This window comes from Vipera berus (assembly GCF_964194415.1).
Source record: "Vipera berus genome assembly, chromosome: 1".
Lineage (NCBI taxonomy): Eukaryota > Metazoa > Chordata > Lepidosauria > Squamata > Viperidae > Vipera > Vipera berus.
This window is the reverse complement of record NC_138202.1, coordinates 362,044,907-362,072,180: the sequence shown is the minus strand read 5'-3', so window position 1 is coordinate 362,072,180 and position 27,274 is coordinate 362,044,907. Positions and strand designations below refer to the sequence as shown.

At 54.8% G+C, this 27,274-nt stretch overlaps 1 protein-coding gene across 3 annotated transcripts in view; it reads right to left on the bottom strand.

The window, feature by feature from the left end:
- Positions 1–27,274, bottom strand: part of BLTP2 (bridge-like lipid transfer protein family member 2) — a 59,439-nt gene that overhangs the window by 18,933 nt on the left and 13,232 nt on the right. For 2 of the 3 annotated variants that reach the window (XM_081314201.1, XM_081314202.1), the window contains exons 4-21: positions 22,390–22,549; positions 22,190–22,308; positions 21,839–21,899; positions 20,791–20,971; positions 20,333–20,444; positions 20,043–20,167; positions 19,141–19,208; positions 18,886–19,040; positions 10,908–11,023; positions 8,655–8,818; positions 7,578–7,845; positions 5,379–5,584; positions 3,483–4,584; positions 2,349–2,540; positions 1,979–2,181; positions 1,780–1,898; positions 1,046–1,266; positions 303–493 (exon numbers count right to left, since the gene is read on the bottom strand). In XM_081314201.1, the coding sequence (XP_081170327.1) occupies positions 303–493; positions 1,046–1,266; positions 1,780–1,898; positions 1,979–2,181; positions 2,349–2,540; positions 3,483–4,584; positions 5,379–5,584; positions 7,578–7,845; positions 8,655–8,818; positions 10,908–11,023; positions 18,886–19,040; positions 19,141–19,208; positions 20,043–20,167; positions 20,333–20,444; positions 20,791–20,971; positions 21,839–21,899; positions 22,190–22,308; positions 22,390–22,549 (3,763 nt within the window). Of the gene's footprint in view, positions 1–302; positions 494–1,045; positions 1,267–1,779; positions 1,899–1,978; positions 2,182–2,348; positions 2,541–3,482; positions 4,585–5,378; positions 5,585–7,577; positions 7,846–8,654; positions 8,819–10,907; positions 11,024–18,885; positions 19,041–19,140; positions 19,209–20,042; positions 20,168–20,332; positions 20,445–20,790; positions 20,972–21,838; positions 21,900–22,189; positions 22,309–22,389; positions 22,550–27,274 lie in introns of those variants that run through there. The other variant, XM_081314203.1, reaches the window with a different exon arrangement.

Genomic DNA, 27,274 nt, shown 5'->3' with positions numbered 1-27,274 from the left:
GAAAGAAATTCCAGAGATCGATCCCAGCAAGGTTTAAATTTAAATTTAAATTTAAATTTAAATTAAAAATAATAAAAATAATAAAAAAATAAAAATAATAAAATAAAATAAAATAAAATAAAATAAAATAAAATAAAATAAAATAAAATAAATAAGGTCCGAACAGAGTCCTGTGATTTGGGGAGGGGGCCTTACTGCCTTCACACACACATTCCCCCCCCCCCGTGTGGGCCAGTCCACTCAAGCCCCCCTCCCCCCCTTCCCTGCCCCCCTCCCCGGGCCTTGTGGGGCGCCCCCCCCACCTGGAGCTTGGGGACCAGGGCGGTGCAGGAGAGCTGGCGGTAGTGCTGGCCCAGCTTCTTCTTGCCGGGCTTCAGGTTGCCGAAGAGCTTCCCGCGGCAGATGGGGCGGCTGACGCTGGTCCAGGTGGCCCAGAAGTTCTGCATCCAGCGCAGGGTGCTGCTGTAGAGCAGGATGCGCGGCTGGCCGGCCTCTGCAGGAGCCCGGGAGGGGGGGAGGGAGGGAGGGAGGGAGGGAGGGACTGTGTCACCCCCTCCGCGGAGCGCCTCCAGCCTCACGGAGGTCTCCAAAGGAGCCCTGGACTTGTTTGGTTTGTTCTTTTAACTTGAAAACCTTCCGCTTCTCATCTCAGAAGCTTCTTCAGTTCCTCAGAGAGAGAGAGAGGGAGAGATACACAGAGAAACAGAGACAGAGAAAAAGCGAAAAAAAGAAGGGAGGGAGGGAGAAGGGAAATGGGAAGGAAGAGAAGGGGGGAGGAAGCAAGGGAAATATGAGAGAAGGAAAATAAGGGAGGGAGGAAGGAAGGAAGGAAGGAAGGAAGAAGAGCAGGAACTCTGAAGAACCGAAGAAGCTCCTTGGATGAGAAGTGAAAGGTTTTCAAGGAAAAACCCCAAGGAAGTCCAGTTGCCCTTTGGGAAGGCTTAGAGGGGTGACGGCCGTGCTGAGCCTCCGGCCGGACGTCAGTGCAGAGGCTCAAGCGTGGCATCTCCCCCCCCCCCCAAAAAAACATTGCCCCCCCGCTCACCCCCGCTCGGCCGCGTCAGGTCCATGCGGATGGCCAGGTTGAGGTTCTCCGAGCGGAAGGCCCGGTAGGAGTCGTACTGCTGCCCCACGGGCACCTCGGGGAGGAACTGGGGGGAGCGCAGCACCAGGCTGTGGTGGTCGTGGGGGTTGCCGTGGCACAGCCAGGTGAGGTCCAGCGTCATGCACAGCTGGGGCAGGTGGAGGAAGCAGCAGTCGTCGTACCTGCCCAAGACAGGAGGGGGGGTGAGAATCAGAGCCTTGCCTTTCCTTCCTTCCTTCCTTCCTTCCTTCCTTCCTTCCTTCCTTCCTTCCTTCCTCCCTCCCTTATCAAATATATTCCTCCCTCCCTTTTTTCTTTCTTTCCTTCCTTCCATCCACCCACTCTTTCTTTTCTTCCTTTCCTTCCCTCCAAAATGGGATTTATACATTTCCTTAGAATCTTTCTCTTCTATATTTAGAACACTCATTTAGTAATTTCATTCCTTTATTTAGGAAAAAATGTTTGTTTAGGGAAAAAAATCGGTTAGAAAAAAAAATATTTATTTAGGGGAAAAAAATTACTTATTTAGAACAATCTATTCATTTATTTATCTAGAAGAATTATTTATTCGTTTAGAAAAACATTTCTTTGGGAATTCCATTGATTCTTTTCTTTTTTTTAAAAAAAATTGTCTCTTCAGTCCATTTCATTTCCCAGCGCTTGCCGGCCCCTCCCCCAGGCGGAGGGCCACCCACTTGGACGCCGTCCGGACGTTGACGTCCAGGTCCCCCTTGAAGACGAACTGGCCCGGCCGCCAGTGGAAGGCCAGGTGGCTCCACTCCCAGTGAAGGTTCTCCGTGGTGTTGTAGGGATCCTGCAGGAGAACGCAAGGGTGGAAGGGAGGCCTGCCGAGAGGCCGACAACCCCCCCGTGCCCCCGTGGCCGCCGCCTCACCTCCGTGGCCACCTGGTGGAGGCTGGCCTGCTCGATGTCCATGTGCCAGTCGCCGTGCAGGAGGAAGCGGCTCTTGTCCCACCAGGGCAGGGGCGGGCTGGGGTCTTCCGAAGGCTTGGTGAGCAGGTCGATGGCCTGGCCGATCAGGGTCCAGGCCGGGTCCCAGCAGGGCCCCCACACGATGGTAAACTGGTAGACCTCGGCTGGGGCAAAGGGGGAGAGGGCGATGAGGGGCATCAGAAGAGGGCGATGGGGGGCACCTCTGCCCCGTCCCCCAAAGGGGCAGAGAGCCCCAGCCTAGCCCCGGCCCGCCTTCCGGACAATGCGCGGAGGGCCGCCGGGATCACGCCAGCCCCCCACCGGGACTCACAGCAGAAGTCGTGGTAGAATTTCAAAGGTGGCATGTTCCTCTCCACGGACACCGGGCCCCACGGGGCCCCCAGCTCCAGCTTTTGCCGCCGGCGAGAGCAGGGCTGTCCGGGGGTCTCCGCACCGGCCAGCCGGCCCGACAGTCTCCAGTCCCGGATCTCAAACAAATAGCGCGGGTAATCCCGGATCCGTACTGGGGGGGAAGGGGGGGACGGAGAGGAAAGAGACCACATTGAGAAGGGGAGAGATGGGACAGTACGGGGGAGGGGCAGGGTATCCTTCACTCCTTTTCTCTTCGAACCCCCAGAATTCCCCAGCCAGCTCCTCTTGCTTCCCTGGCTGGGGAATTCTGGGAGTTGAAGTCTTAAAAGTGTCCAAATTTAGAGACAGGCTGGGACTCCATCAAGGCCTCAAGAGCTGCCGCTGGACGCCTGTAGCCAGAAGAGCCTCAGGATAAGCCAGATCCATGGGGGCATCTCTGGCCTGTTTTTACACACCCTTTCATAGTCCCCAGGCACGTTTGGCTGCCCTCTAGTTCAGGGGTCCCCAACCCCCGGTCCGTGGACCAGCACCGGGCCGTGGCATGCCAGCAACCGGTCTGCACAAACAGGCAAAGCCCCAACCACGGGATGCAGGCAGCAGACAAAACGCACTCTCCGGTCCGCGGAAAAACCTCTCTCTACAGAACCGGTGGTCCCCGGTGCCCAAAAGGTTGGGGGCCTCTGCTCCAGTTAGCTCTTGCATCCACCTCCCCTGAGTAAAGCTTAGGCCCATATGCTCCGTGGGGCAGGGGCCCGCCTCCCCCACTTCTTGCAGCATCCGGGGCACGACAAATAAACTTCTGCACAGCTGAACAGTGGGAGAAGACTTGTCCAATCACTCAATCACGTGACCACGAGGCGGCTGCAACAGTCGTTAAGTGTGAAAAACGGTCGTTACAGTGCCATTGTAAATCTGAGTGGTCACTAAATGGACAGTTGTTAAGCTGAGAGCTGCCCGTACTCCACGGGGCCGTAAACACCCAGAGCCAGCTCAGCGCCGGAACAACAAAGGGAACACCGAACTGTCGTGTTCTTCAGGGCACCGAGGCTCACAGAGCGGGCCCAGGACGCCGTGGGCGCAGCCGCGCACTCACCGAAGAAGGTCTTGACGCTGCCCTTGACCATGCGGCACCAGTGGGTGAGCAGCTCCAGGCCCTCGGGGGGGAAAGGGCTGGCGGCGTCCATGTCCCGGATCTGCTGCAGCACCCGCCGGGCCCCGGCGAAGGACTCGTCGGCCAGCGCCACCAGCTCCAGGCTGGACATGCTCCAGGTGATCAGGGCCTTGCGCATGGGCGTGTTGGAGTAGAGCCGGTGGGAGCGCTGCAGGTAGATCTCGATGTTCTTCTTCTCCAGGGAGGCGTAGAGCTCCTCAATCTTCCGGGCGGGCAGCAGCTCCCCGTGCTGCTTGCGCAGGGCGGCCACCTTGGCATCCAGCAGCTGCAGCCGCTTGGCGCTCTCCTTGCTCTCGTCCTTCATCAGCTCGTAGTTGTCGCGCAGCTTCACCTCGAAGACGTCGTCCAGGAAGACCCAGGAGAAGTGCTGGACCTTGAGCAGCAGGTCGGGCGGCAAGGGCCGGGCCGGGTCCCCGTCGGCGGCCTTCCGCCCGTGGAGTCCCTTCAGCCACTTCTGCACGCCCAGCACCTCGTCCAACGTAGCTGAGAAGTCGTACTGGTACGGGAACTCCACCGCCACGCCGGCGCAGCAGAGGGCCCAGACGCGGTTGCGCAAAGTGCCGAGGGTGGGGAAGGGGCCGCGGTGCAGGATCATCTCCTCCAGCTCCGGCAAGGCCTGCAGCTCCACCTCCTTCAAGACCAGGAGGCTGTGGCCGTCAAAGCCGGCCACCAGGCCAGGGCAGTAGGCGTGGACGGACGTGCCGTGTCGGTTGAGCAAAAGCCGCTCGGCCGCCAGGCTCAAGTAACGTTTCTCCGACACGAAAGCGGTCAGCTTCAGAGCGCTGAACTCCAGGGTCAGCCCCAGCAGCCTCCGGGGGGCCGGGCCCTCGGGGAAGGGAGCCCCATCCTGGCCAGGGATCCGGCCTTCAGGGCCCTGCAGGGGAAGGGCGGCGGAGGGGCGTTTGGGGGGCGACAGCAAGCTCTGCAGCGTCTCGTAGCAGCGTCGGGTAGCCAAGAAGTGCTCGAAGAGGTACATGTGGGTGGCTGGGCTCCAGAGCAGGGTCAGGCTGTCTCCACACTGCACCTGGGAAAGGACAGGTGGGGCCGTGAACCCTAACCCCCAGGCACGTCTACCTGCCCGGCCCCACTCATCCCCCCCCTCCCATTTTTTCTAGCCTGCTGCCGAGGAGAGAAGCAACCTGGAACTAAGGAGAAACTTCCTGACAGTGAGAACAATTAACCCGTGGAACAACCTGCCTCCAGAGGCGGTGAAGGCTCCATCACTGGAGGTTTTTAAGAAGAGACTGGACAGGCATTTGTCTGGAATGGCATAGGGTTTCCTGCCTGAGCAGGGGGTTGGACTAGATGACCTCCAAGGTCCCTTCCAACTTATTATTATTATTATTATTATTATTAAAGATACCAGAAGGGGTTAGGGTGAGGGTAGGAAACCACTATGCCCAGGAAGGCCGGGAGAGCGCCCAGGAAGTGGGCAAGGGTGCCTCTGACCCCCAGAGGCCAGGAGAGTTTGCACTGGACTCTCCGGAGGTGGCCTTTTTATTGGGGGGGGGGAAATGGGACCACTTTCCACAGCCAACTCGCTGAGGGACGATTCACCACGGACAACTTACCACGGGGCAATTCAATTTAATTCTTTAAAAAGATTTTAAAAAGCGTTTTAATTTTTGTCGTTTGCGTTTAATTTTGTCCCTCCTTTGGCATCTTCTCTTTTTCTACTCCACCCTTTCTTCCGCGCCAGGGCAACTCTTGTGCCCCGTGGCGAGCTGTCCCTAGACCCAAACGGGGGGGGGAGGGGGGGAGGGCGAACCCAGTTCCTTGGCAAAGCAATTGGGGCGGGGGGGAGGGGAAGGGGGGCACCTCCAGAGAGCGGATGCTGCTGCGGTAGGTGAGGGAGAGGGCGGCCAGGCCGGCCACGGGGCTGGGGATGGTGGGGGCCTTGCAGCACGGCTGCATCTTCTCCGCCAGGCTCTTCACCAAGGACAGCGCCACCCCCTGGATGCTGATGGTGCAGCTCTCGGCGCTGCCCAGCGTGGTCAGGGTGTCCACCCGAAGCTCTGTGGCCCCTGGGGGGGGGAGAGAGACAGAGACAGAGACAGAGACTCTCAGTGTGGCCCCAGGCACCACTGTCCACCTCCTGGCCCAAAGTACTACAAAGCCCATCCATCCCCATCCTTGAACTCGTGTCTCCGCAGCAGGGAGGCTGGCCACTCGCTGCCCTCTTTTCCTGCAAGACCCAGATGAAAACTCAACGCAGGACGACGCGACTCCTCCACGCAGTTGCGATTGCGCTGTCGCACACGGAGAGGACTACCCACTTAAAGAGGGGCCCAAAGGGGTCCAGATAACATGGCCGGCAGCCATTTGGCCTCGGACGGGGGCTCCCCCCGGGCCACCGGCAGCATCGACTGAACTCAGGCGGTCCTCGACTTATGACATTTCACTTGCTGACTATTCAAAGCTACAACGGCCCTGAAAATAATGACTTACGACCGTTTTCCACACTTACGACCTTTGTGGCATCCCCCATGGTCACCCACCTGATCAAAATTCGGACGCTTGGCAACAGGGCTCACATTTACAACGGCTGCCGTGTCCTCTGGTCACGTGCTCAGCTTTAGCGATTCTCTGACAAGCAAAGTTGCTAGGGAAGCCAGGCTCACTTAACAACCGTGTTATTATTAACTCAACAACTGCAGTGACTCACTTAACAACGTTGGCAAGGTCGTAAAATGGGGAAAAACTCACTTAACAAATGCCTCACTTAACAACAGAGGTTTTGGACTCAATTGTGGGTCACAAGTCAAGGACTACCTGTTTATTGTTGTTGTTATTATTATTCAGCTAAGCTGCCTACATCTCCTGATGGGAGCACCCCCTTGTGGAGGAGGCTGATGGAACAAGAGCTGAGTTCGCCTCCTGCACCTCTTGGCGTGGCCCCTTTTAGCCCCTTTATAATTTATTTTATTTATTTATTTATTTATTTGTTTTTATAAACCGCCCTTCTCCCGAGGGACTCGGGGCGGTGTACAGAGTAAGGAAGGTATACAGATTGAACAATAAAAAACAATAGTAAAAAACAAATAATGTTAATTTTAATGTTTTATCTGTCAATGCCCAAGGTTTCAGTGCTTTGAATCCTGTATAAGTAGGCTTCGACTTACGATCACAATTGACCCTGAAATTTTGGTTGCTAAGTGAGACATGTGTTAAGTGAATTTTGCAACACTTTACGACCTTCCTTGCCACAGCTCTTAAGGGAATAATTGTTGCCGTTAAAGCAGTCACACAGTTGTTAAGTGAATCCGGCTTCCCCATTGACTCTGCTTGCCAGACGGTTGCAAAAGGGGATCACGTCCCCAGGGACTCTGTGGCCGTCATAAATATGAGTCAGTTGCCAAGCATCTGAATTTCAAATCCCCTGATCCTGGGGACGCTGCAACGGTCGTTAAATGTGAAAACTGGTCATACGTCCCTTTTTTCAGTGCTGCTATAACCTCATACAGTCGCTAAATGAACGGTTGTAAATTGAGGACTGACTGTAACTGTTTCATTCTATTATTTATGGCCGTTTTAAAGTGCCTGGAGTGGCTTGAGTGAGAGTGAGATGGGTAGCATAGCATTTTAACACTATTTATTTAATAAAATAAATAAAATGTAAAAATGAGGGCTCCTTTAAAAATGTATTCGCCACAGATATTGCAAAATATAAAGGTGTTTTATATTTCATATAAAACAAATAAGCAAATGAAATGCAGCGGGGCCATCGATGGGCCAAGCCAGAGCCGGGGACTAAACCAAATCAAAATGGCGGAAACCGAGTCTCTCTGGGGGGGTAGGGGTAGGTAGACCGTCCCTAAACGAGACAAACAAACTCTCTAAGTGTCCCCAAAATCATTTCTGGAGCTAGAGGTCAAAAGCTGGAGCCAAGGAAGGCTAGTCTTTGTCTCAGCCCCCCAAGCAAGAGTGGGGGGTGTCTTCCCTCTGCGGATTCCCAAGGCCCAAAAGACCCCTCCCCTGATTCGTCCCAGGCTGTTCCCCCACCCACCCCCGGCTCACCTGCCAAGCTGGACAGCGTAAAAAGGTTCATGTCCTCCACCTTCAGGTCCACTTTCCAAAGCACCCCGAATTCCTCCCCCAGAGCGGGGGGCAGTTCCTCCAGGCGGTCCTGGGGGCAGGGGTCCTGAGGCCGCAAGAGCAGCAGGAACCGGGACAGGCAGTCGGCGCAGGCATCCGAGGACTCCAGCTGCAGCCCGCGCAAGGTGCAGTCCAGGAACAGGGTGTCCGCGTGGGTGCTGGAGGTGCCCAGGGGCTGGTTGTAGCTGCCCTGGGGAACGAGAAGAGGGGGTCTCGGCCGGAGATTCAAAGCCAGGATCCCCCCTCTCTGCATGCAGACCTTCCCTCCTATCACTCAGACTGGATAACCCGGGGGTCTCAAACCATTGGGCTGTGGACCGGTACCGGTTCGTAACCAGGCCACGCAAGCAGCGTGCGAGCGTGTGCGCGTGCTGTGCAACTCCATTTGCGCCACTGATGGGTATTTGTGCAAATGGAGCTTCAAAATGTGTTTGAATATTAGTAGCTCCAGTTGGCAGTTGGGCTGTTGTTTTGATCTCCAAGCTTGGCGATTTGGTTGCATCTCCCCTCCATTTGGGGGGAGATGTTGTCAGTTGTGCTTCGAATTGTGCCCGTCTGTCAGAGCACTGGCCTTTAAATAACTTTTTCTGGGATGCAAATTGGTATGAATGTTGTTTCTTTGGAATCGCCAGCCAATCAAGCAGCCCATGACTCAACAACATCTGAACAAACCACATTCTTACCAATTTGCATCCCACAAAAAGGTATTTAAAGGCCAGTGCTCTGACAGACATGCACAATTCAAAGGGCACCAACGACGTCTCCTCGAATGTTGACCAAATGTTTGCAGCCAAGTCGCCCAGCTCGGAGATCAAACCAACAGCCCAAATGGAGCTTCATGCATGCCTGTGAGTGCCCAATGGATCTGTGCACACAAGCGCCTACCGCTCACACGGAGCGATTTCCACTCCCCTCCCCCGCCAGTCCCCAAAGCCAGAAAAGTTGAGGGCCGCTGGGCTGTAACACCAGCCTCACCCCTCCACCTGTCTCGCGGCCCACCTGCAGGTTGAAGGAGTCCAGAATGAAAGCTTCTCCCCAGACGTGCATGTTTGGGGGGTGGGGGGCCCGCTGGATGTGCGAGTCCGCCCCCACCCGCCAGCAGAAGTGGTCGACGGCCAGCACAGCCCGCTGGTGGACACTCTGAGGACGCAGGTGCTGGTAATCTAAGCCGGAGGAGGAAGGCGGGGGCATTTTTATTCTTATTTTCTATTATTTATTAATTTTGTCGGCCTCCCGTCTTGCTACAAGGCGTCCCTTTTCCTTGTTGCTTGCTTTTGGCATGGGTGGGGGTCTCGTTTCCCCCACTCCCAATCATTAAGGGGAAAACGGGCATGGTGTATCTCTGCAGAACTCGAAAGACGAGAGTTGTGTTGCTTTGCAGAGCAGCGGGGGGGGGGGGAACAATGGCCCCTGGAGGATTTGTGGACTTCAACTCCCAGAATTCCTGAGCCAGCCTGGCTCAGGAATTCTGGGAGTTGAAGTCCACAGATCCCCCAGGGGCCATCGTCCCCCCCCGCTCCGCTCTGCAGTGAAAAAGATCAGGAGTCCGCAGTTCATGAAAACTTCAGCGTTAAAATACAATCTCCAAGTGGTCCCCGACTTACAGCCATTCATTTAGTGACCATTCGAAGCTGCAACGGCACTGAACAATGTCACTTACAACTGGTCCTCACAAGTACAACCACTGCAGGATTCCCACGATCAAAATTTGGCTGTTTTGGCCACCGGCAAAGTCAATGGGGGAAGCTGGAGTGGCTTAACAACCATGTAATTCACTTAACAACTGTGGTGATTTGCTTAATAAACACAGCAAAAGAGGTTGTAAAATTGGGTGGGACTCACCTCAAAAAACTATCTCACTTAGCGACAGATGTTCTGGTTCCAACATCTGGGTGTAAATTGAGGACTACCTATACTAGGTGGAAAGGGGCTACCAGGCTCCTGATTTCTATCGTCAATCAGGGGGGCTTTTTAACATACGGGGGCCTTCATTTGTTTTAAATCTGGGATTTGGCAGCTTTTAAGACTTGGGACTTCAACTCCCAGAATTCCCATGCCAGCGTTGGGGAATTCTGGGAGTTGAAGTCTGCTAGTCGTAAAGTTGCCAAGTTTGGAAACATCTGTTTTAAATTTAAAAATGTTCAATAACATTTAAAGAATATTTAACTACTGTTAATTTTACGTCTTTCAAGTTTCCACTTTCTGTACATATTCAAAATGGACAGTGATTAGTATTTATATGTAAAAGGTAAAGTAAAGGTAAAGTTTCCCCTGCACATGCGTGCTAGTCATTTCCATTTCAAAGCCGAAGAGCCAGCGCTTGTCCGAGGACGTCTCCGTGGTCATGTGACCGGCATGACTAGATGCCAAAGGCGCACGGAACGCTGTTATCTTCCCACTGCAGTGGTCCCTATTTTTCTACTTGCATTTTTACGTGCTTTCGAACTGCTAGGTTGGCAGAAGCTGGGACGCGTAACAGGCGCTCACTCTGCTACGTGGCACTTGGGATTCGACCCGCCAAACTGCCAACCTTCTGATCGACAAGCTCAGCATCCTAACCCACTGAGCCACCGCGTCCCATAAACGTACATTTATATGTACGTATATGTATATATATAGGGGTGTGTGTGTGTATAGCATGTACATATGTGTGTTATGTATGTGTATGGGTAGATATATACTTTATTTCCAGAGCAGGCCACAGAATTCCATTTTTAATGTGGGCCAGTGTGCCCCCAGTAGAAAATGACAATAAAGGTTATCTGACCTTATCTTAACTCTCTTCTTGATTTTATATTTGTTTTTCTACTGCTGTAATCTACACAAAGGGACTCAGGAGAGTGAGATGAGTGACATATAAATTCAATTAATGAAGGAATGAAGGCAGGGAGCTGGCCAAGAACAGCAACTCTATTTCCCAGAATGCCTCTGTAACCCACATGGGTCTCAAGGGCATCCTGGGAAAACAAACACAGTGGACGGCTCCAATGACAGGGACGACCGCATCCTGGAGTTGGCGGAGGAGGAGGAGGGGGGGGCAGGACAGGAAGAAGCAAGTCCTTCCCTTGCCGGCTTTGGCTGAATCCGGGCAGGTCCGGCTGGCCGTGATGCAGGCTGACCGTGGAGGGGCCACTCGGGACCCCTAAGAGAGCTGTACTCGCACGGGAAGGGGAGGGGGTCTCTGATCGTGGCCCTGGGGCAAAATGAGGGTGGGGAGATCCGAGAAAGCCAGCTGGACGTGGCGCCACTCACCCAGGGAGATGGAGTTGAAGCCCAGGGCGAACGGCGGGGTGTCTCCCAGCTGCACCGAGAGGCTGACGTTGGAGACCGAAGCGCTGAGGATGATAGTGGCCAGGATCTGCGGCATCCTGAGGGGGAAACCAGGATTGGGGGGAGCGGTCAGTAGGAAACAGCGTTAAATGTCTACATCCCAGTAAGTGGGGCCAGCTCTTTTGCCCAAAAGGGGATCCTGGCTTGGAGGGCATGGAAACCTTCTTGGCTACCGTGCCTAGCAAGGCAGAAAGCATCAACGCCCCCCACCCACCCACCCCGCACCACTCCCCAATTCTGCCTGGGGATCCCGAGGCCTTGATCCAGAATCCACAGGCTGCAAATGGCCGGAGGGGCCAAACTGAATCCTGGCAAGGAGGAGGCCCGACGCTGAAGCCAAAGTCTCCAACCGTGGCCTCTTTTAAGACTTGTGGACTTCAACTCCCAGAATCCCTCAGCCTGTCTCCAACCATGACCTCTTTAAGATTTGTGGACTTCAACTCCCAGAATCCCTCAGCCAGGTCTCCGACCTTGGCCACTTTAAGACTTCCAGAATCCTTCAGCCAGGTCTCCAACCGTGGCCTTTTTAAGACTTGTGGACTTCAACTCCCAGAATCCCTCAGCCAGGTCTCCAACCGTGGCCTCTTTAAGACTTGTGGACTTCAACTCCCAGAATCCCTCAGCCTGTCTCCAACCATGACCTCTTTAAGATTTGTGGACTTCAACTCCCAGAATCCCTCAGCCAGGTCTCCGACCTTGGCCACTTTAAGACTTCCAGAATCCTTCAGCCAGGTCTCCAACCGTGGCCTCTTTAAGACTTGTGGACTTCAACTCCCAGAATCCCTCAGCCTGTCTCCAACCACGACCATTTTAAGACTGGTGGACTTCAACTCCCAGAATCCCTTAGCCAGGTCTCCAACCTTGGCCCCTTTAAAACTTGTGGACCTGAACTCCTAGAATTCTGGGAGTTGAAGTCCACAAGTCTTAAAGGGGCCAAGGTCGGAAACCCTGGTTTAGGGTGTCCCCAGACCTCTGATATTCACGTGCAGAAGGCCCTGACCCTTTGTTCCTGAGGGAATTGGGTGGGAATGTCATTTTTCTTGATCAACACCCCCCCACACAAACACACTGTTGAAAGGTGCTTTTCTGCAACTCTCTCCTAGCTTCAGCTACGGGCGTCAAACCTGCCACGAGCCAAATCAACAATTCAATTTAATTATTTACAATAATTTTTAAAAATATTTTTGTTAGATGTTTTGTGCCAGCCATTGGCAGTTACCCAAAAAGGTCATCAGATGGGAGCAAAGAGGCTTCTTTGCTTCCACTGATGAGTCAGGGGTCCCAGACCCCTGCAGCCCCATTGGCGAGAGTTTTATGGTTAGGGAGGGGCTGAGACCCCCCATAAATACCTCTGCTCAGGGGGCTGCTCTTTGTTCAGTTCAGTTCAGTTCAGTTCTGCTTCTTGTTCTGTTCCAGTTATGCTATGCTAGCTTGCTTTCTGTTCTTTTGTTCTCTCTCACATGCAGGCATGGATACTCCATGCCAAGTAATTCTTTCTATCTAATCTATCGTTGAATAAAGCTTCATATGATTGCATCTCTGCGTGATGCCTTTTTACTTGGAAGCACCTTAACGGTCCATCGACCTCGTGAGACCATCTCACAACTTGGTAGCAGAGGATGGTTTAAGGGAACGCTTCCAAGCCTGCGGCTACTACAAGATGGCTGGAAGATCCAGCACAAATCCATTTAAAATGAATGGCAGGAGGTCTCCGATTGTGACAAGAAGTCTTCAATCAAAGACAGCAGCCCTGCCTACAGCCCCTGAAGCAAACTCCGCTCCAGGTGAGAGCACAGATGACCTCCATTCCCTCAGAGGATCCAGCGGAGCATCTGGGACCCCTTCGCATGCCTCCCTACGACTGCACGCCACAGAGGGAAGCATGGAAGGCTTGCAGTCCACCCAAGACTGCTCAGATGCAGCAGAACCGGACCTGGCTCAAGCCAAACGCCGCGTGAGCCAGATGACTGAACAGGAACGCGAAGAGCTGCTTCTAAAGTTCCTTACAACACAAAAGACGCCACAAGCCTCTCCACGGGGGACCCCAGCGCAGGAAGCCTCTGAACACCTGGTGAGTCTTCCCAAGCGACCACGAAGCCCCCTAATATGGCGCCCGCCACCCTGAGTGACCCCGGGACCCCAGGGCTTTTGGCGCGAAATTTCCCGCCAAACTGTGACCTACAGCTTCCTGGGGCAACCGGAAGCAAGATGGCGGCCCCCAGAGCGTCCACAAGGCCTGGCACCGGAAACAAGATGGTGGCCCCCAGTAACCCCACATGGTCTAATAAAGATAGGCCTCAACTAAGCCTGGAGGCCCAGCAATCCCTGGCATCCAGCCGAAGCAGCATGCAAACCCCTGGGTCCTCCCCACCAGAAAGCCTCAAGTCCTATGATGGCACTAAAGCCTGTCCAGCCGAGGCTGATACAGCAGGGCTTGAAGCAGCCATCCAGGTCCTGGTTGCAGCCCTGGAAGCCAAAAGGACAGCAGCTCCAACATTGGGGGTAGCCAGCCTCCCTCCAAGGCCTCCTACCCTCTCCCCAGGGCCTAACTGCCGGGAGGGGTCCAGACTGGAACCTCCCAACTATATCCTGCAATCCCAGAAGGCCCCCAATGCACCCCCAGGGCCCCCAGCCTACTTTTTGCCGCCGCCCAGTCGCCCTGCTTGCCAGATGGTCTTCGGGGGGCCCCCGGAAGAGGCCCCCTCCTCCAAATCCACTTCTCAAGGCAATCCAGGCAATCCAGTACCGGGGGGATTTCAGGAGGAATCTTTGCAGCATATGGGGCCTTCTCAAACAAAAACTCAAATGCCGGGCGGCAAATCTGGGCTCCGCCCCCCCTATGCCTCATGGGAAGAGAAGAATCCCGAGCATGCCCAGATGGAGCTACCAAATAATCAGAGAAAAATCCCACTAACGACCACCAGAGGGATTCCTCTACCTTTTACCTCAATGGAAAGCTCTCAGATGTTTGAGAATGGAACTGACAAAAATTCTTTTCCACCTGCCTCTAATCTCCCGAACGACTTTAAAAAACTACAACTTGGGGGGGAGAATTACAACAGTTGGAATAGAGATGTGCAGGTATGTCTATTAAAGGATGGGACTCTAGAGATGATTCAGAAACCTCCTCCTCTCCCCTGGGGACCCCGAGAAAAGTGGCGTCATAGGCAAGCATATACCACTCTGCTGAGCTCACTGGATGGCAACTTGTTCTCCAGCATTCCAGGTGGACTCACAGCTGGTGAAGTTTGGCAGTTATTATACAATTTATTCAACAGCGACAGCGTCGGTTCGATCACCAGACTTACAACTGAGTTTTACACTACCAGACTGAGGTTTGGGGCCAGCATGCCTGAACATCTTGGAAGATTGAAGGCACTCAGAGCAGAACTGGTGTCCAGAGACCACCGCGTAACTGATGCGAACATGGTCGCTGTCATTCTGGCTTCCCTGGACAGAAGTTGGAGCAGCTTCATTGTTTCACTGGAAGGGACAAGGAAGGAAGCCATGACTCTGTCCTACCTCACAGGGAGACTCATCGAAGAAGATAGGAGAAGAGATGCAGGAGAATACGCCAGAGTCACCACTCAGCAAGCCAGAAGGGGGCGCCACAACTCAGAGCAAATTAATGCACTACTTAAGTGTTTCATCTGTGGCTCTGAGGAGCACCTCAAGAAAGACTGCCCCCATCAACAACAAGCCCCCAAACGTGGTCCCAATCAAGTAAGGGGCAAAAAGCAAGGAAGGGGGCGTGGCGGGGGCAAAGGAAATACCAAGGGCAATTTTCTGCATACTTGTTCCCTCACCCCCATAACAAAGGCTGATAGCCCCACTGATTTATGGTTACTGGACTCTGGAGCTTCTTCTCACATTACCAATATGAGTCAAGGGTTTAAAAGGTTAAAGAAAATTAACTCATCTGTCAAAGTGGCCAACGGAGATAAGGCTTTGGTTGTTGGGGAGGGCACTGTTTCTGTACCCGGGCTGGGAAAAGTTGAAGGAGTATTGCACGCTCCCTCCATTGCCAACAACCTATTAAGCATTATCAAATTATGTGATGATGACAAGGTGGAAGTTTTATTTCGCAAAGGGGGAGGTCATGTCACCCGGAACCAGAGGGTCATTGGAAATATTGCCATCATAAATGGTTTGCCATACTTCTTCCCTGAGAGCCCACCCACCTCAGAAGGGGCCCCACAGCCAGCCCCAAGGCTGTTTAAGGAGCGCAAGGCCGAAGCAGTTTCACCCAACCCTCCACAGCCTGCCCCAAGGCTTTCCAAAGGCAGTGTGGGCAAGAAACCCGAACCTCAGCAGGCACCCACAGCACCGCTCAAGGCAACCAGAGCCAAGAGGGTGTCAGTGGGGAAACCGCTCCACGATAAGTGTGCCCATCTCTTACACAGAAGATTAGGTCATGCGAACTTCCCTGTAGTTAAAAAGATGGGAGAATTTGCTGAGGGAGTCCAGCTCAAGGATTGTGACGTGTTCCTGGACTGTGCCATTTGCAAAAAGACAAAGAGGAAGGCTGCCCCAATCCCTAAGATGTCACTGCGTAAGGCCCAATACCCGTACCAACTAGTACATGTTGATTTGGTTGGACCTTTCACACCATCCCTAGGGAAAAGACAGTATTTTCTCACTGCCGTTGATGATTTTTCACGATACGGCCACGTGTATACCCTCACAGAAAAATCCGAAGCCTTTGACGCCATAAAGTCACTGTACAATTTTGTAGAGACCCAGTATAAGACCAAGATCGCACAACTGCAGAGCGACCGCGGGGCTGAGTTCATGTCCCGAAAATTCCAGGACTGGGTAAGGCGTAAGGGCATCCGCCATTTTCTTACTGCGCCATTCACCCCATCTCAGAATGGCGTGGCTGAGAAAAGAAATGGAATCCTGCAAACTATGATGCGTAGTCTGATTGCAGAGGCGGTGCACTACGCCAATTATACCTTAAACCGCACCTGGAGCAGTGTTGTGGACCAGACCCCATATTTCCTGGTCCACGGTAGGAAACCAAATCTGGGACATTTACGTGTGTTTGGTTCCTACGCATGGGTGCACATCCCCAAGCAGCTGCGGAAGAAGGGGAGATCTGTCTCCCAGAGACTAAGGTTCTTGGGCTATGCTCCTGGCTCCAAGGCCTATCGTTTCCTGGGAGAAGGGGGCAGGCCTGTGACTTCCCAATCTGCCTCTTTCGAAGAGGACTCCAACTGGACCCAGATCCACTCGAATGATCTGAGCCCATATGTCAACCGACCCAGCAAGGACACACCGACCACGACATCACCTGAGACGACCACATACCCTGCCACCGACGAAAGTGAGGAACAAAACGAAGATGCGTCACCCCCAGCGATGCCTCAGAGACCCGCGGAAGAAAAGGACGGTGAGTGGCAGAAGGTAAGGAGGTCAAAGCGGTCCAACAAAGGGATCCCGCCAAAGAGAATTGACATTGGCCACATCGCGTCTGTCAACAGTGTTGTGGTCACCCCAAAATCCTTCTCTGACATCCAGGAGCTGCCCATCGAAGAACAGGAGAAATGGCAGCTCGCGATGGAGAAGGAGATGCAGAGCTTAAAGAAACTCAAGGTTTTCACCCCCCAGCAACCACCAAAGGAGAGAAAAGTCATTGGCACAAGGTGGGTTTACAAAGCCAAACCACTTGCCAATGGCCTCTACCTGTATAAGGCCCGTTTGGTAGCTCAGGGGTTCGCTCAGCGCTACATGGAGGACTACGCGGAGACCTACTCTCCAACCGTCCGGGCAGAGAACGTCAAGGCCGCCCTCGTAACTGCAGCCGCTCTGGGGGAGGAAGTTTTTCAATTCGACATCCAGACGGCTTACCTCCACGCCAACTTGGACCGGCAGATCTACGTGAGGGCTCCTCCTGGCTACCAGCAAGAAGGGGGAAATACATGGTTGCTCCACAAAGGGTTATATGGCCTCAAGTAGTCGGGGAAATTATGGTATGACTGTCTTAGAAAAAGTTTAGAACGAGTTGGTTTCACTGCATCCCATGCAGATGAATGTGTCTTCACACGCAACTCCAAGGGTACCACAGAACGGGTGTTAGTTTATGTGGACGACCTACTGTATGTAGGACCTGACAAGGAAGGGTGTGATGAATTTGCCAAGGCCCTGGAAGAAAGGTTTACTCTGAAGTCTTTGGGGCGGGTTGACAAGTACTTGGGTGTGCACATCTTGGCCACTAAGGGGGGGTTCGCTCTATCTCAAAAAGAAAAGATAGAGGAGTTATTGGCCAAATGCAAAATGGCAGAATCTAACCCAACGCGTAGCCCGATGCAAAGTGACTATTACAATCACACTCACAAGGACGGTCCTGAGTTCACAGATAATAAGCTTTACAGATCTGTGATTGGCTCCTTACTATATATCAGCAATTGGAGCAGACCTGACATAGCTTTAGCTGTGAATCTATTGTCCAGGCACGTGGAACACCCAAAGGAATTCCACTGGACTGCTGTTAAAAGGGTACTTAGGTACCTCAGGGGCACGGCTGATGCCCTCCTTGTGCTGGAACCAGAGAAGGGGAAGACGGCCCAGCTCTCCGCTTACTCAGACGCAGACTGGGCTGGTGACACCAAGAGTAGACGGAGCACCTCTGGTTTCCTCATATTGCTAAATGGCTGCCCTGTCCATTGGCATGTTAGGCAGCAAAAATTTGTTTCTTGCTCCACGGCCGAGGCTGAATATGCCAGTCTGTCAGACACGGCCAATGATTTGATTTGGTTCAATGATCTGATAACGAGCATCTGGGCATCTCCTCCTCTGCCCATCCAAATTCAAGAGGATAACACAGCCGCAATTGCAATCTCGGGGGCGTATGCTGTGGGCTCTAGGTCCCGCCACATAGACATACGCTATAAAAATGTCAGACAGCTTGCCAAAGAGGGTTTTATACATGTTGAGCATTGTAACACAACTGACCAGATAGCTGATCTGTTCACCAAACCTGTTCCCATTGACCGGCACAACCTTCTGTGTAAGCGTTTGTGTTTGGTCTTCTGAATGTTTTTATGCATGTCTATGACACCTGCTCGCCCCCTCACACACATTCACTGGTCCCTGTCATTGGCTGGCAAGAAGGGGAATTGTTAGATGTTTTGTGCCAGCCATTGGCAGTTACCCAAAAAGGTCATCAGATGGGAGCAAAGAGGCTTCTTTGCTTCCACTGATGAGTCAGGGGTCCCAGACCCCTACCTCCCCATTGGCGAGAGTTTTATGGTTAGGGAGGGGCTGAGACCCCCCATAAATACCTCTGCTCAAGGGGTTGCTCTTTGTTCTAGTCCTTGTTCTGTTCTAGTTATGCTATGCTTGCTTGCTCTGTTCTTTTGTTCTCTCTCTCACGCAGGCATGGCTGCCTCCATGCCAAGTAATTCTTTCTCTCTAATCTATCGTTGAATAAAGCTTCATATGATTGCATCTCTGCGTGATGCCTTTTTACTTGGAAGCACCTTAACGATCCATCGACCTCGTGAGACCATCTTACAATTTTGTCATCCGTTTTGTCATTTTGCATCGTGTTTTTTTAATGGTTCTTTTCCACCATTTCTTCGACACAACTCTCAGCCCGTGGCCAAGACCCTCCTGGGTGGGACAGGGGGCATAATTCTTGCTGCTCAGAACTGGCTTTGACCCACCCCCCCTTGGATCCCCCCCCGGCCGGTTCAGCCTGTTCCCAGCAGCCCGGAATGCAGACTGACCGGCCGGCTCCTGCTGGTCAGCCAGGAACCCGGTCTGAGTCCTTCGGGAGAAGGGCGGTATACAAATAAAATTAATAATAATAATAATAAGGTGGGGCAAAATGGTCTCGCTTAGCAACGGAAATTCTGGGCTCCCTGGCCTCCCGCCCGCCGTGTCCCTGCCCACTCACCTGCTGCCGGGGGGGCCCTGCTGGGCTGGGAGGGGCCAGGCGGGGCTGCGCTCAGCTGCAGCCAGCATGGCTGCCCAGTGGCAGAACTCCTGGTGCCGATAGTGGACGATGCAGGTGTTGAGCAGGACGGCCACGGAGACGTCAATGGCCATGACCTGCGAGGGGGGGAAGCGGAGAGGCAGGGAGGGAGGGGCGGCCGTGGGGGGTAGCGGGTGGGGTGGGGGGAGGGACCCCGAGGGCCTCAGAGGGGCTCACCTGCAGGCTGGCCTTCAGCAGGTTGAGGCACACGATCCGTTGGCGGCTCTGCGACAACAGCAGCCCATCTGGGGGGGGGCAGAGGGAGCGGGGCTGAGCTGTAGGAGGACAGCTCCCCCCTTTCCTCAGGATCACCCGGTGGCGCCCTTTCCCGGCCTGGCCCCACCCACCCCTCCCAGCACAACCGGCCGGCTGGGTGGGATTTGAGGGGCTTCCCCCCTCTGCCCGAAGGTCCCCGAATCAAAGGGGACGCCTTCCCAGGGCTGCAGAGTCCTCGACTTACAACGGTTCATTTAGCAACCGTTCAAAGTTACAACGGCACCAAAAAAGGCAACTTGTGACCGTTTTCACGCTTATGACCGTCGCAGCCTCCCTGGGGTCACGGGATCAAAATCTGGATGCTCGGCAGGCGGCTCCAATTTATGACGGTCGCAGCGTCCCCTGGGGGGGTCCACACTGTCTCCTTTCGCGACCTTCTGACAAGTCAACGGGGAAGCCGGGTTCGCTTAACGACCGTGTTGCTGACTTAACAACCGAGGCAAGACAGCAAAACTCACTTAAGGAATCTCACTTAGTAACGAAAACGGGGGGCCTCCATTTTGGTTGTAAGTCGAGGACTGCCTGTAAGGCAGCCGGGGCGGGGGGCTTTCAGAGGCTTGTGGATCAAGAACGCCCCCACCCCTAAACCAAACAATTTCTAGGGTGTGTGTGAAAGAAATCAGCCCCCACCCAAAAGGCGGCAGGCAACCCCTACTTCAAAGGGAGCCTGGCGCCCACCCGGCCGGGGGTCCCCCTCTCCCACGGCCTTCCTGCCCTGCCCCCCCCTGCGCCCCTCCCTCTGGACCAGTGAGGCCAGCTCCTCTAGGGCAGGGCAGGCCAGTGGGACCCCCCCCCCGACTTGCCTTCCAGCACCAGCTCGAGGCTCATCTGGGGCAGGTCGCAGGTGGGGGTGAAGCTGCGCAGGGGGATCTGCTCCTCATCGCACTGGTGGGCAAAATGGAGCAGCTTCAGGGTCCAGCTGAGGTGCCTGGAGGGGGCGAGAGGGAAGCGTCTCCTGGCCGCCTGGCCCAGGCTGGGCGGGGGCAGGGGGGTCCCCCAAGCCCTCTGGCGTTTAGAGCCCCTGCCGGCTCTCGGGGGGGGGGACTCGGGTCTGGCCTGCAGAGCGGAGCCCTCCTTAGCCGCCACCCCTTACCTCTTCTGGCTGTTCATGGAGAGGACCAGGCTGGTGGTCTCCAGATCTACCTTCAGCTGGGAGGGCAGGGACTTCAGGCCGGCCAGGCCCAGACCGAGGGCCTTTGGGGAATCTGGGGGTCGGCAGGGGGGAGAAGAAAGCCCCCGGGGCCCCGTGAAGCAGAAGCAGGGGGAGACAGCCAAGCTCCCCCCCCCAGCATTCTTCTGGGCACCAGCCAAGAATGCCCAACGGACCAGCGATTAAAACCCAGGCGGCAGCCGACTGACCCAGATATGTGGGGCAAAGCAGCCCCCCCGCCTTTCGGCCCCCTTTGACCCGGTGGGCACCAGCCGAGGGCACTGGCTCCCTGGAGCCGGCTGGCGGGAGAGGGGCACGCTCGTTGCCCGCTGCCCATCGGCTCCCGGGGGGCACCCCCTCGGCCCACCCCCTCCTGCCTTGAGGGTCCCTGGGGTGCTCACCTGCCCCGTTCCCGGGACGGCCGCCCAGGCGCTGCAGCAGCTCGCTGTGGAAGAGCCCCTCGTGCAGTTCGGCGTGCAGCCCCCAGACCCCCAGGGCCACGCTCTGCAGCTGCGGTTTGGCCAGGCCGACGTCCAGCGAGACGGAGAGCGCCAGGGAGAGCTCGGCCAGGCAGGCGTCGTCCTGGGCAGAGGAACAGGGGGGGGGAAGACAGCTTGTAAGGAAGAAAAGGGAAGCCCCTTGGAGGACGCCCCTCGCAGGCCCCCGCTGAAATCCCCCCCCCGGCCAGGAGACGCTGCAGGGGCACAGAGAGAGGGGCAGCCCTCTTGTTTGACCCTTGTGGGTCACCTGGCCTGGCAACTGACCTCAGCAACGCTGCCCTGCTCTGCTCTGGAGTTGGCCAGTTTGGGTCCAGCCCTTGGGCCAGAATCCTCCAGGGAAGACCCCCCCCCGCCCCCGCTGAGCAGGGCCCTAATATTTATGTATCTATCATCCATCCACCCCCCCATCATCTATCAATCTCTGTCTCTATCATTCAACCATCATCTATCCAATCATCTATCAGTATACCAATCTCTCTTTCTCTCCCTCATCAATCTGTCCATGATATATTAATCTGTCAATCTATATATCATCTATCATCCATCCATCACCTATCAAATCTATTATCCACCCACCCACCCATCATCCCTCTCCCTCCCTACTTACCTATCAATCCCATCTCCCTCTCAGAGGGACTCTGGGCAGTGTACAAATAAAAAGTTGAAAACAAAAACTCAATAGGAAATTTAAAACAGAGGCAAGGATGGTTAAAGTGGATGTTAAATGTTCATTAATGGGTGGGAGGGAGGGAGGGCTGGGTACCCGAGACCCCCTGGATGTTGTTCCTTTCCTATTTTAGCCACCAAAAGTCACCTTACAAGGGACGTGGGTGGCATAAAGATTTAATAAGTAAGTAAATAAGTACAAAACAAGTATTAACCCCGGGCCACACACTAGGAAGGCAGGCTTGGGGGGTCTCGCCTGCCCCTCCAACCGGGCCTCCCTTACCTGCTGGCTGCTCTTGAGCACCTTGCTGTTCACCTGGCCGCAGGTCAGCTCGCAGGCCACGCTGGGGGGAGAGGGAGAGCACCTCAGAGGGGCGGCAACAGGAGGCGTTGGATGCAAAGACCCCCAGCCCCCCACCCCAGCCGCACACAGCCTGGGCCCTCCAGCCCCGCTCTGGGATGGAGCAGGAATTGGCCCTGCCTGGGGTGGGACGGGGCCCTTCCCCAGGACTTCAGCCGGGCCCCCCTTGCATGCCTGAGGGGGGGTGTCCTCGTGCAGCCGCTTCCCGCCCCTCCCCCCACCCTATTCCTCCCCAGAGGGGCCTTCGGGAAGGATCCGAGCCACGCGACTCACCTCCTGCCTTCGCAGCCCAGCAAGAGCTGGGACCTGGACACCTGGACGTGCCACAGACTCTCCGAGGCGGCCACGTGCAGCACCATCACGTTGACCGAGTCCACGTGGAAGGAGCAGAGCTGGGGGGGGCAGAGAGGGGAGGGAGCTGGTGGGCAGCGCCTGCCGAGGGAGACGGACCCCCTGGGGGAGCCGGGCCTTACCTGGCTGAGCAGCTGCAGCAGCGAGGGCCCCAGGGAGAGCGCCTCGGCCGGGGGGCCCTCGGCCGGGGCGGGGGGCGGGGGGGCAGGCGGCTGCAGGTCAGGGGGCTTCTGGAGGTCCACCCGGATGCGCACCTCCCCAAAGCACAAGGCCAGGTAGCGCCTGCAGGGGAAGGCAGAGGAGAGGAGGCAGCTGGAGGTGGGAAGGGGCGGCTGGCTTCCCACCCCGAGAGCCACGGAGGGAGGACCTTGTGCGCCCAGAGTCATAGAATCCAAGGGACCCCAGAGGTCATTGAGTCCAACCCCGTCCAAAGCAGGAGTCCTTATGCCGTGCCGGACAAGAGCCTGGAAAATCTCTCCTTGCAAACCTCCAGCAGTGGAGCACTCACAACTCCAGCAGTGACCGACCTTCCTGACAGGGACCAGTGAATGTGTGTGAGGGGGCGAGCAGGTGTCATAGACATGTATATTCACGTTCAGAGGACCAAACACAAACGCTTACACAGAAGGTTGTGCCGGTCAATGGGAACAGGTTTGGTGAACAGATCACCTATCTGCTCAGTTGTGTTACAATGCTCAACATGTATAAAACCCTCTTTGGCAAGCTGCCTGACATTTTTATAGCGTATGTCTATGTGGCGGGACCTAGAGCCCACCGCATATGCCCCCGAGATTGCAATTGCGGCTGTATTATCCTCTTGAATTTGGATGGGCAGAGGAGGAGATGCCCAGATGCTCGTCATCAGAGCATTGAACCAAATCAAATCATTGGCCGTGTCTGACAGGCTGGCATATTCAGCCTCGGCCGTGGAGCAAGAAACAAATTTTTGCTGCCTAACATGCCAATGGATAGGACAGCCATTTAGCAATATGAGGAAACCAGAGGTGCTCCGTCTACTCTTGGTGTCGCCAGCCCAGTCTGCGTCTGAGTAAGCGGAGAGCTGGGCCGTCTTCCCGTTCTCTGGTTCCAGCACAAGGAGAGCATCAGCCGTGTCCCTGAGGTATCTAAGTACCCTTTTAACAGCAGTCCAGTGGAATTCCTTTGGGTGTTCCACATGCCTGGACAGTAGATTCACAGCTAAAGCTATGTCAGGCCTGCTCCAATTGCTGATATATAGCAAGGAGCCAATCACAGATCTGTAAAGCTTATTATCTGTGAACTCAGGACCGTCCTTGTGAGTGTGATTGTAATAGTCACTTTGTATCGGGCTACGCGTTGGGTTAGATTCTGCCATTTTGCATTTGGCCAATAACTCCTCTATCTATTCTTTCTGAGATAGGGCGAACCCCCCCTTAGTGGCCAAGATGTGCACACCTAAGTACTTGTCAACCCGCCCCAAAGACTTCAGGGTAAACTTTTCTTCCAGGGCCTTGGCAAATTCATCACACCCTTCCTTGTCAGGCCCTACATATAGTAGGTCGTCCACATAAACTAACACCCATTCTGTGGTACCCTTGGAGTTGCGTGTGAAAACACATTCATCTGCATGGGATGCAGTGAAACCAACTCGTTCTAAACTTTTTCTAAGGCAGTCATACCATAGTTTCCCCGACTACTTGAGGCCATATAACCCTTTGTGGAGCAACCATGTATTTCCCCTTTCCTGCTGGTAGCCAGGAGGGGCCCTCACGTAGATCTGCCGGTCCAAGTTGGCGTGGAGGTAAGCCGTCTGGATGTCGAATTGAAAAACTTCCTCCCCCAGAGCGGCTGCAGTTACGAGGGCGGCCTTGACTCTCTGCCCGGACGGTTGGAGAGTAGGTCTCCCAGTAGTCCTCCATGTAGCGCTGAGCGAACCCCTGAGCTACCAAATGGGCCTTATACAGGTAGAGGCCATTGGCAAGTGGTTTGGCCTTGTAAACCCACCTTGTGCCAATGACTTTCCTCTCCTTTGGTGGTTGCTGGGGGGTGAAGACCTTGAGTTTCTTCAGCTCTCCATTTCCTTCTCCATCGCAAGCTGCCATTTCTCCTGTTCTTCGATGGGCAGCTCCTGGATGTCAGAGAAGGATTTTGGGGTGACCACAACGCTGTTGACAGACGCAATGTGCCCAATGTCGATTCTCTTTGGCGGGATCCCTTTGTTGGACCGCTTTGACCTCTTTACCTTCTGCCACTCACCACCCTTTTCTTCTGCGGGTCTCTGAGGCGTCGCTGGGGGACTGGACGGCTCATCTTCCCCATCTGATCCAGGTAGGATGACATCTTCGTCTTGTTCCTCACTTTCGTCGGTGGCAGGGTATGTGGTCGTCTCAGGTGATGTCGTGGTCGGTGTGTCCTTGCTGGGTCAGTTGATATATGGGCTCAGATCATTGGAGTGAATCTGGGTCCAATTGGAGTCCTCTTCGAAGGAGGCAGATTGGGAAGTCACAATCCTGCCCCCTTCTCCCAGGAAACGGTAGGCCTTGGAGCTAGGAGCGTAGCCCAAGAGCCTCAGTCTTTGGGAGACAGATCTCCCCTTCTTCCGCAGCTGCTTGGGGATGTGCACCCAAGCGTAGGAGCCAAACACACGCAAGTGTCCCAGACTTGGTTTCCTACCGTGGACCAGGAAATATGGGGTCTGGTTCACAACACTGCTCCAGGTGCGGTTTAAGGTATAATTGGCGTATTTCACCGCCTCTGCCCAGTATGATTCTGCGACCCCAGCGTCCGCAATCAGAGTACGCACCATAGTTTGCAGGATTCCATTTCTTTTCTCTGCTACGCCATTTTGAGATGGGGTGAATGGCGCAGTAAGAAAATGGCGGATGCCCTTACGCCTTACCCAGTCCTGGAATTTTCGGGACATGAACTCAGCCCCGCGGTCGCTCTGCAGTTGTGCGATCTTGGTCTTATACTGGGTCTCTACAAAGTTGTACAGTGATTTTATAGTGTCAAAGGCTTCGGATTTTTCTGTGAGGGTATACATGTGGCCGTACTGTGAAAAATCGTCAACGGCAGTGAGAAAATACTGACTTTTCCCTAGGGATGGTGTGAAAGGCCCAACCAAATCAACATGTACTAGTTGGTATGGGTATTGGGTCTTCCGCAGTGACACCTTAGGGATGGGGGCAGCCTTCCTCTTTGCCCTCTTACAGATAGCACAGTCCAGGAATACCTCACAATCCTTGAGCTGGACTCCCTCAGCAAACTCTCCCATCTTTTTAACCACAGGGAAGCTCGCATGACCTAATCTTCGGTGTAAGAGATGGGCACACTTATCGTGGAGCGGCTTCTCCACTGACACCCTCTTGGCATTGATTGCCTTGAGCGGTGTTTTAGGTGACTGCTGAGGTTCGGGTTTCTTGTCCACACTACCCTTGGAAAGCCGTGGGGCTGGCTGAGGTGGTGTTGTGACTCAGGGCCAGCCTGTGGGTCCGGCAGCCGGCTCAGATGTCTCGGATGACTCAGATGAGGGGGAGGAGGTGTGTGTGGAAGACGAACCGGCTGATGATGGCTTGGAGGCTTCGCAGAGCCCCCAGCCGGGGCCCTCTTCTCAGCTGCGTGAGCCCGATAGTGCGGAGGATGATGACCCACAGCTGGCCCTGTTCAAGGACGCCCGACGCAGGAGGCAGTCGAGCAGGAACAAACAGAGAAAGGCTGTGGGACTCCTCGGGAGGAGGCACAGGGAGGCCACGCCCTGATCTCTAAATAAAAGGAGTGTTTGGGGAAGGGCTGGTTGCTGAAAGCAACCCTTCCGTTTGAAGATTCAAGTTCCAGTGTTTCTGTTTCTTGTTCTGTTGTTTGAGTAATAAATTTTGGCAGACGCTTTTCAGCCTCAGACGCTCTCCAGTCTCTACTGTTTGAACAGGGGTTTGCCTTATTGCAAGGCCGGTAGCAGGCTGGTTCAGAACAGTTTGCTTTCAGCCTCCCACCCCTTACTACTACGATGGAGCAGCTTCGTGCCGAGAATGCTCAGCTCACCCAGCAACTCACTTTGCTGGCAGCTCAGGTGGCTCAACTGCAAGCTCAGGTACATGCTGCACCCCCACCCAGGAGGAAATGTCAGATAGCTATGCCAGATAAATTTGCTGGCAATCCAGAACTGTTTCCTGCCTTCCTGGGACAATGCCAGCTTTTTATCAGCGTGAGAGCAGCTGATTTCCCCACTGACCGGGATAAGGTGGGATTCGTGTTAAGCCTTCTGTCGGGGGATGCAGCTCGTTGGGGCACGCCTCTGCTGGCACAACCTAGCCCTTTGTTGGATAACTTTGGGGGGTTTTGTGACCATATGCGCCTCATGTACGAGGACCCAATTAAGGCGCAGACTGCCACCCGACGCCTGAAAGCTCTGAGGCAGGGTCAGCGCCCCCTACAGGCCTATATCAGCGATTTCCGGCTGCTTAGCCAGGATTCCGCCTGGAATGAGGCTGCGCTCGTGGATGCCTTCCAGGATGGCTTGTCGGAGGAGATGTTGGATGAGCTGGCCCGCGTGGACATTCCCTCAGACCTGAATGGGCTGATCCGTCTTTGTCTGCGGATCGATGCCCGGCTGCAGCAGCGAAAGAGTCGCCGTGCCACCCCACAGACCCCTGCCGCCCCTGTTGAGCGTGAGCCCCCAGTCCAGAGGGAGGAGCCAATGGAGCTGGGTGCCGCCAGGTCCCGTCTATCGGTGAGGGAAATGGACAGACGACGATCGGGGGGGTTGTGTTTTTACTGTGGGGACCCTGGACATTTGGCTGCTTCTTGCCCAAAGAAGCGTCAGCGGGCATCAGTGACCAAGCCTGCCCCGAGAAAGTCCCCTACTTTGCTGTCGGGAAACGGCCCGAGCCCGATCTAGACGGTGTGATAGATCGGGCGACCCACAACGACCACACCGAGCGACGCCGTTCCGACGGTGCCTGTGAACCTCCACGGCATTTGATTTTGGAGGCACGTCTGATCCTTCCTGGCAAGCCAGAGGGGATTCCGGTC